This window comes from Papilio machaon, chromosome 4 (genome assembly GCF_912999745.1).
Source record: "Papilio machaon chromosome 4, ilPapMach1.1, whole genome shotgun sequence".
Classification (NCBI taxonomy): domain Eukaryota; kingdom Metazoa; phylum Arthropoda; class Insecta; order Lepidoptera; family Papilionidae; genus Papilio; species Papilio machaon.
The window spans coordinates 7,505,881-7,523,872 of NC_059989.1; the positions used below are offsets into that span (position 1 = coordinate 7,505,881).

Sequence of the window (17,992 nt, forward strand, 5' to 3'; positions counted from 1 at the left end):
TTAAGGTAATTACAGAATATTAAGCAAATAGTTTGAAATGACTGCTCTTCTTTTTGAATCCTTACTTCTTACACTGAGATTAAGAGTTGTAGGATTTAAATTTAGAACTGTCATCATTTTAGCATTAGAGTAGTTCAGTGGTAGACATCTCTTCAGTATGGAAGTTGGTCTATTAAAGTTAACATAGAAATAATTATTCTGTCTTTACCTGGATTATCAGCTTTTAATCTTAAAACAACGTAGCCATTGTTCGGCACAGCCAATGTGTCCTTAAATGGAGGAAGATTGTACTGTCTCTTCAATAGGCCTTTCCTGTCCAAATCCAGAGCGTGCTTGAGGTTGATTTTCTTAATATTCTTGTCAGGGGAACGACCCATGCCGATGACGTTGTACGGCGTACCATGAAGGTGGAATGGATGGGACAGATTTGGCGATTGCACTGGAAAAATACAAAGATAAGGGGAAATGAATACTTGAATTGGGAAAATCATAGTAATGTAGAAAATTTGAGTTGACATATAAGGCTCATTAGCGAGTGGACTATAAAAGTTTATTCAACTAGTGTAGAAAAATAATGTGATATTTTCACGATTTTCTGCTACACTCAAACTCCTTTTGTGATTACATAAGTAGTTCCTTAGCGTACATACTATTCCTACAGTAAGTGACCTCAGTACGGCAGTTTGAGTATCAATTACCTTCGTCGACGAGGACAATTTCAACAACGGAGTTGAGAGGTACATCGATCATGTGCGTGCAGCGGCAGTCGACGGGGCAGTTGGCGGGCCGGTTGTCGCCGTTGCAGAACAGTTCAGGGGGGAGTTCGTGCATCTGAGACAACGGCGGCGCAGGAGCTGCCACATACGATATCTCGTCCACCAAACTCAATACGTGATCACCACCGAAACCACCAACTGGAAAAATAAATTAATGATCAGCGATCCAATAATGCGTGGATCGTCAGTTTTATTTTGCTTAGATGTTTTAATCTATGCATAATTTATAACTTAAGTGTTGTACGTACCTAAGTAGTTTTTATACGTGTTTTCCTGGAAAAGTTCCTTAGGCCTATAAAAGTGAAAACGGAATGGCAAGAATATTTTTACGTCCGGTCTCTCTTGTAGTATTGCCTTGTCCACTGGCTTAGATGATTTCAAGTTACTGACACATACGGCGTCATTTCTTGGTATATCGCAAATAGCGTCTAGAGGATTTAATACCTGTAAGGTAACATTTTATTAGTATTTATTGAAAATTTTGAACGAAACATGCAATTTCTGTACAAGCTGTTAAAAATAATAATAATAATTACAAAGTTGTGCACCATACCTTTCCATTCTACATTTTCACATTACACATGTGATTCTGACTTTGTCAACTAAAAATGAAATGTTAATAGTGAACTAAACCATTTTAAATATTTACAAACCCTCATAAAATATATTTACAATGTAAATTATAATATAATGATTAATACAAGTGTAAAGAAACATTAACATTTATTTTACAGGACATAAGGTTAAAATGAAAATATTACTTATTTAATAAAATTTATTAAATTGGTTTTAAAATTTACAAATTTCTTAAAATATTAGTGATAAATACAAATTGCTCACATTTACAGCAATTGAAGAAATACTATTAATTAATTTGTAATTAAGATTTGCCTCTTTAGGTATACAATGATTTCTTAAAATAATAAATCTACCACATCTACACCTCCGGGAATCAAATGTATTGAGTGTGTACAATACACATGGGACCTCTTATGGTTATGGTAACTGGGTATGGTAACAAGATTTTGAATCTATTTTCTACATAAACATTAGGACAGTCTTTGACTTTGACAGTTTAGCGGAATGATTGTTTCGAAGCCATCTACATATGTATTTGTATTTACAAGGATTGCGGTTTTTCATATTTACATTTCCTAGAATTTTTGTGTAGAGAGAGCGATGTTAGTAGAGCAATGGTAGGATGTCTTAAAGTTCTAAATACGTCTATATAGATTTCACACATATACACGTAATAAATATCCTTGGTGAAAATATAATGGCAAGTCGTTAGTAAAGAACAAAAACGTTCATAAAATAGATAAAAGGCACCCGTAGGCGAAGAAAACGTTGTACGTTTGTGAGCCTCAAACTAATATATTAGGCGACACTCAATTATAAAAAGTATCACCAAATATGGCATAATACAAAAAACTCTATCCACTCAAAAAGACATCACCATTTAAATAAATTCACAATGCATCCTGAACTCCTGTTGAGACATTCGAATAAAAAAAAACACAAATAGCAGAGTCGAGCACTTCGAGTCCGCCTGACACATCACACAAAACAAACATAAAATTACACTTAGTTAACACGAGAGCAATTCAACTGCTGAACCAATTCTTTGATGTATGAAAACTGAACATTTTGCTAGGAACCGATTTAATTGATGGGTGGAAGATGATCTCCACAAGTGGGGAAGTTGGGCGGTACGGGAGGCAGATCGGCTTGCGTGCCCACTTGAAGAACGACATTCATTCCGATGACGATGTGGAAAAGGAAGTGGCAGTGGAGAAGCCAGAAGCCGGGGTTTGTGGCCCTAAATCTCAAAACGACGTAACCGTTGTTGGGAACGGCGATTGTATCCTTCGAAGGTGGTAAATCTCCTTGTTTCAGATGACGTTCGAGCAATCCTCTTCTATCGAGGTCGAGAGCGTGCTTCAAGTTGATCTTCTTGACATTCTGGTCGGGCGACCTTCCGATACCAATTACGTTATAGGAATAACCGTGCAAGTGGAACGGATGGGAAAGGTTGACAATTTGAACTGTGAAAATAGAAAGTGACGTTGAAGGTAAAATTGTATTTGAGAAAAATAGCAAAACATATAAATTACGGTACGATTGTCATAATGCATTATACCTTCATCTACAAGAACCATTTCCACCACTGCGTTAAGTGGAATGTCAACCTTGTGTGTGCACATGCAATTTTGTCCGCAATTAGCAGGTCGGTTGTCACCATTGCAGAATTGTTCTGGATTTATGTCGTCATATTGACTAATGAGCGGTGCCGGTGGTGCCATGTACGATATTTCGTCTATTAAACTAATAACATGATCTCCTTGCGGTGCCACTGGAAATATTATTTCACGTCAATTAGCTTAAATATGAAAATATAATATAATACTAAAGAAATTTTTTATTTTACATAGGATGTTCTCACCTAAGTATCGATTGTAAGTATTAGGCTGGAATAACATTTCTGGTCTATAAACGAAGAATCGGAATGGTAAGAAAATTTTAACATCAGGCCTTTCTTGGAGGATCGCTGGGTCGATGTGCTGGGCGTTCTTCAACTGACTGACGCAAATCGCGTCAGTTCTGGGTATATTACATCTGGCATCCAGTGGGTTCATAACCTGAATAGTTAGTGAGGAGAAATAACGTGCAATTACTAGTTTTACGTGCATCACTACTCTACAATAATAACTACTAAGAATATTTATACTACTATTTGCTTTCGATTTATTTATACTACGATTTTTCAGTTATTTAGGGATGGGGGAAACCATTATAAAATATTCTTCTTAACATTTTACGTTAGCCCAGTTTTATGATGTTAATGACAACGATAGAAGTTGGATTGAATGAACTGTCGCTAATTTTGTAAAAATGTTAATAGGAAAATGTTTTATTTAAGATATATTTGAGTGCCAATAAACCGTAGAATTCCATGGAGTACCTTCTTCTTAGATGTGGAATGTATTTACAATTCATCAATGTCTACACGATACAAATGTGTACAGAAGCGAGTTCAAAGTAGATCTATGTTTATATGTCACATAATATTCAAATTTAGTTATATTTTCTAACGACTAGTCAGGATGTACGTTTCAGCAATCAGCTGCCACTAAATCGATTTAATCCAATCGAGTTTGTCAAATCTTGTATGCAACATCCGCTAATGACAACTAAATGGAACGACATCAAGGTGTGAGATTTATAATCGATAAAGAGAAAATATTTTTTTACATAAATCACACTATCTAAAAAAGCTATGTTCGATTTGTCACTTATATGATCCAACTACAAAATTACTACTTTTTTAAAGTATTTACAAATTGTGTTTAACTTAAAATATGTATAGCATCATAATATTATCTGTTACAATACGTACCACTCCTTGTGGAATTCCTACATCGTATGTAGGGGCTGGTGTCGATGGTTGATATGGACCTCTAGCGTATCGGAGTATTCCCAACTGTTGCGCCCTTTTTATACCGCACTCTCCGAGACCACGGACTTGTATCCAGTAAGCTGCAGGCCTATTGCTCGCTTCGATGACGAAGTCGTATCTTTCACCTATATCATTAAAAAAATGTTTAGAATTCTATTTATAGCAATTTACGTTATTGAACTGGTGTACCAGAACTCTTGCCGATGCATCCATCACCTTAATGTTATTCAACTGTTTGTCTTTATCTTTTTCATATAAAGTGTCTGAAGGTAAATTTGTAGTTCATTATATAGCTTTAAACATGCCGCAGCGGCGATTTCATAAAATCAGGCGAGCCGCTTGTGCATTTGCCGCCTTCTATCGTAAGGAAAACAGTTTAGAAAATGTTAAATCAATGCTGTAAGAGAGGAAGCGCTGAACGGCAATCTAATTTGTTTCACTACAGTGAGCATACCAATTTACTAGATAGGAGTTATAACGTAATGAAGGCGTTCTCATTTAAATTCCTTACAGCTCGATTATATAGTAAAATCATTATTGATAGCAACGATGTGGAGTTAAACAATAATAACTGGTCAGTTACGTGAGATTTTTAATTTGCTTGACTAAGAGCTATCTATTCGACTAGGATTATATATAACTACTTTATAGCGTAATTGTAACCGTTGCTATGTTATTTACGCACCAGAGAATGAAATAATGGTGTTGACTTGAACCGGTTGCACCGGCTCCCCATCTGTCGCAATGACTGTCAGGTTGTGGCCTTCGATAGTGAGCTGCGCAGGACATACTGAAGCAAAAGCGTTGATCATCCTAAATCTGTATCTCCTGCCTGGAGTTATTGTAAACACTTCCAAAGGCGTATTCGTCATGAAACCGGTATTGGGATCTCTGAACTGTCCTTTCCCGTTGATAAGTACCGATTCGGGATCCTGGCCGGTGTTTACAGCGAGGCGACCTGGATATCTCTCAGCGGCGTCCTCATGGAGCCAGTCACTGATTAGCATTACATGCGTGGTCAAGTCATAATCGTAAAGGTGACTGTTCGGATCCTTGGACGGTGGTTGGCGTACAACGATGCTTCCGTATAAACCGTCCAATTTCTGGAGACCGGTGTGTGCATGCCAGAAGTGAGTACCCGCGTTCCCTTGCCATTGATATCTGGAAATTACAAGATGGCAAAATTATAAGAGATAACTTGCTAAACTTCACAATAATAATAATATTTAATTGATTATTCCTATATACATACCTGAATGTATTTCCTTGTTGAATAGGACACTGTGTTACAAATGGTACACCGTCGTAATATTGCGATCCTCTTTGCCAGATGCCGTGCCAGTGGATGGTCACTTCCATACCTTCCATGTGGTTCTCTACATCGATGACAACCTTATCATTTTCACACACTTGTATTGATGGTCCGGGTAACATTCTGTTGGCGGTCAGTATACCGCGCTCCACTCCGTCAGCGAGCACACATTGACAGTGAGACCAGACTACGTTTGTCGCATTCGGTGTGCATACTTGACAAGCCCTGAAATAAACAAATTGAAATCTCAAACAATTGGCAATGTAATATTTTCACGAGATTCTTAATATTTATAAACAATGTCGTTTAATGATTCAAAATAAATTATACGGCTTATGTGTCATGAGACAGGAAAGTTATGAGGTACTCGTAAAAAAGGGTTAATCGACATTTCAGATTTGTGTTAACAACTTGAATAGTTATGTAGGCCGAATTGACCAACATCAATATTAAATTGACTCCATCCAGTCATTTGACGTCTGCCACCCTCGATTAAGAAAAGATACACCAGATATAATTATCAATTACTGTAATTACAAGTAGATATAACAGTAGTAAAAAACTTTTTACTCTTTGAAACTTATTAGGAATTAGGACTGTACTGAAATATGTAATTTGTTGTAACTTACGCTCCCAAAACTGTGTACATCTCCAGTGTGAAATGGTAGTAGCAGATCCTTGGCGGTTCTCCCTCTCTGCAGGCTCTCGCGCACTCGTCAGGGGCGGATAGAGCTGGATTCCTTCTCAGTTCAGCTGTAGCACTACTCGTGAAGTCCAGATGTTTTAGGCTTGTTTTACCATTCGAACTCTTGGTCAGCGGTGGCAATGGGTTACTTCGGAAACTACCACTGAGCGGACCGCTGCCGCTCGTTGACACGAATGGGTTGGCAGAAGCTCCAGAAGATCCAAAAGAGTATCCATCGCTGATAGATGAGGGATGGGTCTGCACTAATCCATGTGTTGAGGAGAACTCGCTGCCACTGTCGTGGAAAGGGGTCGCGGTGCCGGCCTGCCACCACGACGCTGACGTTGATTGATCATCTATCGTTCCTGCTTCTGAAAAAAAAAACATTTCATTCGTTAAAATCAAAGATAAATTATGCAAGTCTGTATACGAAATAAATAAATGTTATGTTTAACATTTAACTTTTTCTATAACATACGATACAATTTTAGATTTAAGCAGTGATTAGTATAATTTATAACTTTTACACCAAGATTTTTCCTAAAATGTAATATTCAACTTGACGATTTCTAAAGGCATTAAACCGTCGCGTCAAGCTGTCGTTAGCGTTTCAGTATGCTATCGAAAATGTCTAAGTTTTTCTTTTGGTAACTCTTAATAAATTCCAGTAACGAAACTGTTCAAGAATTGGGCCGTGTTTAATTTTACCATTAATAGATGAGTGACAAATCTCAATTTTTTAAAGTAGTATCTATATATATAAAAGAAAGTCGTGTTAGTTACACTATTTATAACTCAAGAACGGCTCAATCGATTTTACTGAAAATTGTTGGGCAGGTAGCTTAGAACCAGGAAACGGACATAGGATAATTTTTACCCCGTTTTCTATTTTTTATTCCGCGCGGACGGAGTCGCGGGTAAAAGCTAGTTTACTAATATAATTTGTTGTCTTTTGTAACACAATCTTGGAACCCCGCTTATGCATATGTTAAGGACTTTTACTTTCTTGTTTGTCGCTTGCTTTTTGTGTCAATTGACCTAAAGTCTGAGTTTATGTTTACTTCATTTTGAAGTGATACAATCAGTTGCATGAGTTGCAACATTGTCGCTGCCTTGCTCGTTGCCGGATCAAAGGCTTCGGTTTACTTCGAGTTTTTGTTTGAAAACAAATTTGTTATATATTTTGTACCCATGACCCTGAATACTTTATAACTTTTACTTCCTCATTGGTTAAACATTATCAGTGGTTATTTTAAGTGTGGCACGATTACTGACAATGTCTATTGTTACAACAGTTTATTTATCTAATATAATAAAAATAACTCAAGTTATTTTTGAATTTTATATCACTGCAACATTACAAAAGGTACTTTATAAGTTACAATATGTTTTAACGCTAAAATAATAAGATTTAAAATCTCTTTTGGCTTGGACATCTTCAGTAGGTATGCAAGTAAAAACATCGTATAGGTGTCATCAGTACTGGTAAAGAATTTCCTTAATGATACAAGATTTCTAAAGACAATTTCCATCAGGAATAGTTCACGTATTGAGTTTTTTATATAATAAATAGATGTATAATAACAGCTTTCGCCGACAGATCTGACAGATTGTTGCATGAGCGATTACATGTTGCCGTGAATAATTGCGCTTCCAATAGATATCGAATTATCAATGCATATAAAAATATAAATTGCCATCGCTTTACATGAATGTAAGTTATATGCAGGTGCACGGAAGAATTTCATGATATGTAATTGAATGAGAAATTAAAATTATCTCATATTACTTAAGACGATTAAAAGAAACTAAATAAAGATTATCTTATTAATATTATAAATGCGAATGTTTAGATGGATGGATGATCGTTAGAAGGTTCTCCAGAACGACTGCACAGATCTCGCTGAAATTTGGCATAGATATAGAGCATAGTCGGGAAGAACACATAGGCTAATATTTTAGTTTTTTTTTTAATTCTGAGCTGACCGAGACGCGGGCGACAGTTATCTCAAATAAATAAGAATTTTTAAACGAATAAGTCGAGAGCTTGATTTAAATGTGACGTATAAAGTTATATAAATAAATTGCAGAATTACGTGAGCCTTGTTATAATTAATTTAATCAGAAATACAGAACTGTAAACAATTAAATCTGATTTTAAACGTGAATTGGAAATCAGTCATTCTTATGTATCATTAAATCATGAACATGTTAACTTTTTCATCAAATTAATCGCTTACTGCGTAATTGATTCTAGTTTTTTAAATTTCCTCATTCTACACAAGGTTTATTGGAAAACTTTAATTACATTCCATACGTAAAATTGTTAATAATTTGTTTACTTAAAATGATAATGGCTGAAATTGGCCAGTGACATGTATTTAAATGGATCTTTTCAAATTCAATTAATCAAAGTGCGTTAAAACGCAATCGTCATGCAACAGATTTAATGCAAATGAAGTTAATATAAGTTACATTTATATCCATTCCACGGTCTATTTCTGATTTGCGTATCATGCAATAATTTAGTTGTGATTTATTAACAACAAGGATCTTTATTAAGGATCTAACATTTATAACGATTAGGCGTGACACTGAATTATGAATATTGGTACTAAATCTCCATACAATTTAAGACTACGGTCAGCCTCTATTATAATTTAAAATAGACATATTAGATATAGCTTCACTAGAAACAGTATTGATTGTTTGTCAAAGTTATGTGTGAAGACATTCTTTGTTTGCCTTCTATATTATATTTTGGAAGAAGACTTTTCCCGCCTTCTTACTTTTACGGTGTGTTTCTGAGACCAAAATCTCCGTTAAAAACATATTATTATCTCTGTTTTTTTTCAAAGATAATGAATGACAGGGATGACGAAATGTTTTATACAGTAATTTTGGTCTCACCAATTCACGGTATTGTATTCAATATGTATGAAAAAATAATATTTTACCATATAGTCTTTCTTGATCATCGCTAATATGTCAAATAAAATTGTAAATTTAATTAAAAATTAACAAAAGACAGTTGTATAAAGCGTATTGATGCTCATAGAACCTCCTTGGTAGCACGGCAGAGGTTGTGCGCTGCCAAGGAGGTCGTACTGGCCGGTAACGCGAAGCCGTGCGTGATAGTAGAAGAAAAAGTAAAAACAGTTGAAGAATTAAAGTTGTGAAAAAATATTGTAAAGAGAGAAATAGTTTTGTTTATAGTTTTATAATTTTATTGTTTGTGATATAAATAATTTATTTTGTGTAGATGAGTAAATTAAACCTAGATAAAGTAGTTGTAAAATAAGTTGAATAAATGATCATAGTGAAAAGGTGTATCGCCCTGAAGATGGACCCCCGACGGGTCTGAAACTAGTCGCTGCCATCACCGGATGATCATACGTGAGTTAAACCGTTCTTAATTCATTTATTGAAATGAGTATGCTAAGTAGTATTAAAAAACTAGCGCGTACCATCATTTGACTACATCATCAGGTGTGACCGATCAAGTAATTTTAGGTGTTTAAATCAATACAAAATCAACAATGAACCAACTATCATCGCTTACTATATTTATTTATGTACGTTTCCATGTTTCATATCTATTGATTCGCAACTTCTTGTTAATTATCATTTGATCTAAATTGCAATTGTTTTTAAAGCATTTTGCCGTAGAAATATTTTTATTGATACTTTATATGGAGTTAGCGCTTTAGTTTTCTTGTACTCAAGTATTACTGAAATTCAATTAAAAAAACTAACAGGGCAAATTAACAACAACCATTTACTCTATGCGACCTCGAATAGTGCAGCTACTGTTATTGCTAACCTAATGTAAGAAACTCATATTTTATTATTATAATTTGTCTTCTACATCTTCCCAATTCCGTCTTTCATATAGCTATGGAGTAAACATGTATTACTTTAATTATATTGTTTTTCCAGTCTGTTTCTAACATAGTCAAAAATATTAAAGACTAATAAAATATTAACAAATAATCTCTTTCCAATTTTTTATATTATAAAGTGGCAAACGAGCAAGCGGCCGAGCACCTGAAGGCGCGGACATCACCAAAAAAGTGACGGACAGTGATTGAAACCATAGAATATCATCATCAGCAGTTTTTTCCAAACGGAGGATCTCAGTAAGTATTACTGTTCCATACACCACCAAAGAATATACGATACATATAACAAATTGTGAGTTCAGTCCAATATGATTATACGTGTAAAAGTTTATTTAAAGTTATAACTATTTAATTCAAAATGTAATGATGTAATTTAACATTGAGTTTATAATGGATTTACCCAAATAAAATTTGCTAATACCTACATTGATTGCTTAAGCTGTATCTGTTGTTTTCCACATTTAACATTCAATATAGCTATGTTATCGAATGTCAATTAATTTTTTTTGACTTCTAGGAAAGGCTTATTATTTATAGCGATAAGATGTGTTGCTTGTATCCCGTAAAGACTTATAAAAATGAGACGTAATTTCCATGTTTATTTAGAAACGAATAGATTAAATGCTTATTAAGGAAATAGAAATGACGAAACAGTATTTATTAGAATTTCTATTAACTGCTTTGACCATTAAAGAGATTGTATATCTGGGGTAATAGTTCTATAAAAAAAGCTTTTTAGATATTAATCACAATGTGTTTTTTTTATTACGAGTACATAAGTGATTTTTTTATTTAGTTATTTAATTAAAATAAAACAAATTGGAACAACCGAACAACAAGGAAAGGATGTTATAATAATGCATAAATGATTAAAAAAATTAAAAAAGAAATGTTAAAATTGCATAATTTTGATACACACTATACTAGAATCCAGTCAAATGTTTTACAAACCGGGAAAGTTAACTCGTTGTTAAATCATTTCGTTCCGTTGCATAATTTAAATGATACTATAAATCCTTCCCGCGCTGCGCTGATTCATTAAGATTTCCTTTCCCGTATGTTTTATCGGCATATGAATTGTTTATACTAAGGGCAAATACATTACCTTCTACCGATGTGTGGTCGAGCGCCGTTCTGAATCAAAATAAGTCACTTTGGCAATACGCACTCCACTTGAATTTGATCATAAAAACAAAAGGTCAATAAACTCCTTAGGAATATAATGTTGAACACAATACTTTTAATTAGAAGCCATTCATTGCCTAATGTTGATTTTGGTGCTTTTTATATATACATACATATATGTATATTCGAAAACCCTCTAGTATCAATTAAATGTGTTCTAGAATGTGTGTTGTAGGAGGCCCACATAATTAATTTCACTTAATTTTTCTTTGTATTAACATACTCGCCTAACCTTTGTAAAAATCATATCAATCAATCAACAGCCAAGGTTGTGTTTTTAACATGTTTAATATCTATTAATTCAGAGGTTTAAAGTCAAAATAATTATCCTACGTATATTTATTAGTTTTATTGAAAGAAGAATAACAAAGAGTCAAGAAACCTACACGATGGAGTCAGTTATTGTTGTAGACAATGCTTGTCGATGAGTTTGAGCAATAGATCACATTGGGCTCAGTAATTACCTTCAATTGTGTTCACACAAGCGGTTACTTAGTACTTTTGTTGCATTTGAATCACATTGTTGAATAATCGACACAAACTTGTCGGGCTATCGATTTATTTTCTTTGACATTATTTTGTTGGTATACGTTAAATTGTTAAATAACTTTATTATGATGAAATATTCATTAAAACGATGCTAAATTCCAGCATAAACAATTCATCGAAATAAGTGGTATGTCTAGGATTGTGATTGTATAGTGTATATTTATAGTTATAGTGTATATTTTCGTATCTTAATTATAAATCCATCCATAACGTTTGGTAACATTTGAGTAAACGTTAGTTACTTATATATAAAGAATGATTTAATTTTGCAAGCTAAATACGATTTGATTTTGTTTAAATTGCATACAGGATACATTCATTTTTATTAATGTGTGGAATAACAAAAATTGCGTTCATTTTGAATTAATAATGCTAATAAATACAATATCAAACGATAATTAAACCAAATGGTCGCTGAAGTGATTAAAGGATCGTTTACCGACTGTGTCTCTGAGCTGTATACGTTCTAGTTTAAAGTGGTATTACATTAAATGTGGCCCTTTACGACTGGAATGAAATATATATCAGAAATAAAACAATTGAACTTTATGTGCTTGTGTGCGTGAGCGAGTAAATAATACCCAAACACCCGCAAACCGACATCGCCAACCACAAAAGTGATGTTGAGCATACGTCTGCTATAATACATAAATTGACAATAATTCTTTATAAATAAAGGACATTTCGACTATACCAGGGTAACAATGATAAATCAAAAGGAGATCAATATTTAATAGCACAGATGATAAAATCAGTTAATCAAAGTCCTTCTAAAAACAAATTTAAAATCTTATTAACAGCTGATACTAAAAATTTATGAGTTCATTAACCATATGAACTGTTACAACATGCTTGTAGCGTACAATTTAAAGGCTTTGTTACTTTACTAGTTAAACAAACTGCCACAAATGGAAATAGCTAAATAAAATAGAATAAATTGAGGAAACGTACAGAGCTTTTACTTAACAACGAACTGACAATCACGTGCACTCAAGCGGAAAAGAGTGAAAGCGTCCACTTTAGCGGATGTTTGAGAGAAAAAAAATGGTTCTCGATCGAACACTTGACGAGATTAAGCGACTTACTTAACCATACATTTGCTTACGATAAATCTTCGTTGTAACATCCACGTACGGGATGTTGCGATACGCATTCTGATAGGTTTCGTGACATCCAAATGCTATTCAAAGTGTTATTATTAAAATCCAATAAGACATCGTCGAGGAGAATTCATGTCACGTATCTCATTTTAAACTCGAATCGAATATTGTCGCTATTTATTATATATAATTTGCTATTCTCAGTACAGTCCTAGCATACGGCATATTTGTCAATAATAATAACATACTGTAGTATCTAATGCTATGACTTGTTTGCTCGCCACGCCATTTTACGCCATTAAGAATTATGAAATATACGAATTGCGAAAAACGTTCAACGTTTTACAAATTTTAATTCACTAAATAGACTGTCACAGCACCACTAACGATTTATCGGTCGAAATTTTGAAACATAAAGTCGTGTTACCAACGAATAAATCCTAAGAAATGGGGCATGCGTTTTTAGACAGAGCAAAACGAGTTTATACACTGCCAGCCGAATGCGGGCTTATATTTAACTGAGATAGTTTACGAAATACACTGTTGTATTTTGATTTATATTATTTAACAGGTAATATGAATCAATTGTAGATATGAATATTTTAGCAAGACATCAAGATCATGGTATGTGAATGTAATAGTATAAATTTTAAACTAAAAACCATAGTGGCCTATTATATAGGATGAAAATAAGCAAAATTTGATGTAGTTGTGTTTATACATCACTAGTTGTCGGCCGCGATTCCGTCCGCGTGGAATTAAAAAAAAAACTTAATTTGTCTATTCTTTAGACTATTTTCTGCATCTACGCAAAATTTCAGCGAAATTCCTTTAGTCGTTCTGAAGATACCTCCAAACAACCGTCCATCCATCCATGTAAACTTTCGCATTTGTAATATTAGAAAGATTACATGTACCTAATAAGTATATAATTATTTAATATATTTCAATATAAAGCGCTTTTCAAAATAATTGTAACAAATCGAGAAATAATCTTAGCACTACTTAAATTATTAAGTGAGGTCAAATGTATTTATTTACACCTTATTTATAAGATCGTTAGATTTGTCGAAAACAATATTAAGCTCACCTTACGGATGTATGGAGGAGTAGTACATACTGTGCCGACCCTCCATAGGGATAAGGGCAGGTTGATGATGAATATTAAGCTCACCTTACGCCTATTTTAAATTATAACACAGCACCAATCCATATAAATTAATTTAATGTCTTAATTCTTAGCAAGTCAAGCCATTTGATCCGCTATAAACTGGTTAATAACTATAAGATTATTAAACGATGTGCATTAGAATATATTACCCAATTCTTTATTGTCTAGTCATGGAATTAAAAATAACCTACAAGGAAAATCTCTTACTGGAAATACCAATAATCCTGTTAATAATAATTGATTGTGCGGTTAATGGTTAAATGTCATTAATTAATCATTTTTGGACTTCTACTGGATTCACATGATCACTATTTAAGATATACAGCCGTTTGCTTCACAACCAGTCTTAAGAAGCATTATAAATAGCTCTACTTTGTACCAGTTTTGCAAACCGGTTACACCGGGGAAGTGCTTCCTATATGAAAATGGCGTAAATTTATTTAATGTCAGAAACAGGTTGTCTCACGTATTGCAACATAATCCTACACAAATTCGTAGTGCGTTAAAAGGCTGTACAGTAAACAAAGATCTTGCATAAATCTCAGTTTAATAGTGTTCCTAACGAAGACTGCGTGTAATTAGGACTGATGATTCTTGACTCCCGCCTGTTATCAACATCACTTTCACCGTGAAGCAAGACTGCATTGTTCCCTTATTGCGTAAAAATGCTATGCAATTCAACGTGAAAAACCCAACGGTTTCTTTCGACAATCGACAATTATTATGTTACGTCCCACATGTATCGTTTGCAACGATTTCAAGGCATTATTTGCTGACTAATATTCGGATGTCGATTTAAATCGACGAACGATGCTCATTAAGTATGAAAAAGTTTTTCGAATCTACATCGATTCAATAATTAGTAAGTAATATATATTAAAATCTCAATTTAATAATGATGTACCTCAATCTTAATAATTAATTTCTTAATTACACTATAATTGCGAATATTTGGATGAATGCCACCAGGAAACTTAAAACGGCTGAATGATGATGAGATGAAATTTGGCCTAGACTTATATTGCACTCCGAAGTAGCACATAGAATACATGCTCTACACTTTTTTCCTAAAACTTACTGTTCCTGTGGAATACGTTTTTGCTTTTAATATAATAACTCTGCAATAAACACTCGTTTTTGTTTTTTTTTTAACTACACGCTGACGAAGTTGCGGACAACGATTAATCTAAAAATGAAGCAACATGACTCATCTCGGGAAAAGACCGTCGTTTTCGAACGGTGCTTGGTTACGTCTATCGGAATAATTTCAAGGCGAACTCCATCGGCATGTTTTTCTGACACCGTCGAAGAAATTTAATACACGTATACTATGCTCTGTTACAGTTCTCTCGGAACGTTGCCTCCGTTTTTAAAGAGACGAGAAAACCATTTATAGATTCGATGACTCAACTTAGCGAGCTTTTGTAGTGTGTTATCAATATGCTGTATAGTTGGATTTTACATCAATACCCATGCTTCTAACATCTAGTTTATTTGATAACGGTATTTGTTTGTTGGGTAATGGTATTTGGCCCACGACACGACGTAACCCACTTTTAGCTGGTCCTACTCTTGATAAGATTAATCGTCTTATTTTTCGAGTTTTTTCAAGTATTCTACTTTTCTACTTCCAAAGTGGCCACAGGTGGGAGACAGGAGTCCAAACTAGGTTTACCTGTGCCGTGGGACTCCTGGTTACTCCTTATCGTTTGATATAGTAGATCTTAATATGTACTGAAGGCGCATTGGTATATTTGTGTATTTTTTTATATTTGATTATGTAGATATGAGGTCTGCTGGTTTGAGTGTGACATGAATTGACACAATTTTTAAAAGAATATAAATAAAAATGGAAATACCAATTTGAAGCATCTGAAGTATCGTTTAATGTCGGGGATTTCTTATTAAAGAAAAAAAAATGTAAAAGCGACTTCTACCTAAAGTCGGTTTTTAGTAAGGTCATGGTACTTTCCCGGTCGAGGCGGTTCATTCTTAAAATGTTGCCGCGAGGGCAAATCTTTGTGTTGCTTTTAATAAAAAAAAATACTAAGTAGTTTTATGAAAAGAAAATAAATCAGTTGAGTATGTTTTATGGCATAAATTATTATAAATTACTAGCTGTCGCACGCGACTACGTCCGCGCGCAGTTAAAAAAAAATGAAAAACCTACTGAATATGCTCACAAAATTTCATGAGAATCGGTCAAGCCGTTTCGGAGGAGTATGGCAACGAAAACTGTGACACGTGAATTTTATATATTAAATAGCAAACATTTTATTAAATGGAATCAGAGATGGCCCTTACTGAATAAGAGTCACTATCTAATAGGGTTTTCCAAGAAATAAAATTGCCTGTGTTCGATCCGGAACTTGAACATGTCTAATTTAAAAAAAAACTCTGTCCTTAGGTGTTTTTATACCTTATACTCGTATCTTTAAAATATTGTACACTTTTTGTAATGTGCTTTTTACGCGTTTTGTTTACCACTATTAAATTGTTATTACATTTGTTTGAAATTGATTTCAATGTAACATTAATCGCATTTACATGTCAATTATTTTTAAGTAATGATCGAGTTACACCACAACTTAATAAGGGATCCGTGAACAATAAAAAATCTGCTGAATAACTTCCTTAGTGGTCAAGGTTATATATACAGCGAAAGCGCTTGTATTACGAGTTCCGTATTACTAACACGATAGTTGAATATAACGAATTTTTGAAAACTTTATGAGTCACATGTTACACGGAAAATTTACATTTGGCCCACCGATAAGAGATCGTCTGTAACCTAAACAGCTTTTTGAAGTCTAACAAGTCGGCCGATTTTATTCTTCCCCGAAATGTAATAAGGTCAGTCACCCGGTCTTCTTGGTATTTTAAATTTATAATTACTATTTCACATACAGTAAATACGTTCAAATGAAAGTATAAACGCTCGCTTATATTTAACAAAAACCTGAATAGTTTGGAGGCCAGATAGTTGTATTTGATGATACTTATTAACAGCTGAATAATTACTATTATTAACATGATTAAGGCCACGATTATTCCGCTGGAAACTTATTGTTGCGTTCAACAGTGATCCGGGCGGGTCAGTTTTGTTTGAAGGACTGATGTTCATAAATCATAAGGTTTATGAACGGTAATGACTGATCGATAGATACAACGTTTAATAAATTGCTTGTTTCACCGTATTAAAAATATCGAAATTAATTAACAATATATAGAATTTTTAAGGCATTTTTTACACTACACTTCTTGACCTGGGGCCAACAAATTTAGAAGCAATAATGCGGTAGACAAGCAAGAATGTAGCCTATAAAGCACCTATCAACAATTTGTTTAGTCGTTATATTTTTTTTTATATGTTACGAATTTAACAAAAGAGTTCCGGTTTCTAAAATCTAGGCTAGGCCATGTTATACTGATAATTATAACTGACTCTAAGAATATTACATTCGTAAAACAATTTCCTCATTACTGGTTGAATCACAACTTGTTGCTTGTCGATAAGTATTGGGAAATTTCGTATGCGTTTGTGAGTAGTTACTGTACAACGAAGTCCTTGTAAAATATTTTCTCACGCTGTTTTGTGGGGAAGTTAATGAAGCAAGACAGTGGGCTTAACTGACATACTTTAAGTTATTTAAGCCAAGTTCATGAGACCTTTACTCACGCTCAGCCAAATCATGAATTGTCAAACTAAATCTACAGCGATAGTGATCCTATGCTATTGTTCTACAACTGTGTAGTTGATATAATATTTTTATTACATATTGTCTCATAATTTAAATTTCATACTCCGATTAAATATAAAAATCTGTGACATTAATTTCTAGACGATACTCTGAT

At 33.9% G+C, this 17,992-nt stretch overlaps 1 protein-coding gene across 2 annotated transcripts in view; it reads right to left on the bottom strand.

The window, feature by feature from the left end:
• LOC106720312 (laccase-5) overlaps positions 1 to 17,992 on the bottom strand; it is a 44,070-nt gene that overhangs the window by 532 nt on the left and 25,546 nt on the right. Inside the window, exons 2-8 of one of the 2 annotated variants that reach the window (XM_014514933.2) lie at positions 6,175 to 6,601; positions 5,486 to 5,770; positions 4,919 to 5,394; positions 4,174 to 4,358; positions 1,025 to 1,220; positions 699 to 914; positions 209 to 439 (exon numbers count right to left, since the gene is read on the bottom strand). In XM_014514933.2, coding sequence (XP_014370419.2) covers positions 209 to 439; positions 699 to 914; positions 1,025 to 1,220; positions 4,174 to 4,358; positions 4,919 to 5,394; positions 5,486 to 5,770; positions 6,175 to 6,601 — 2,016 coding nt within the window. 2 annotated transcript variants of the gene reach the window in all.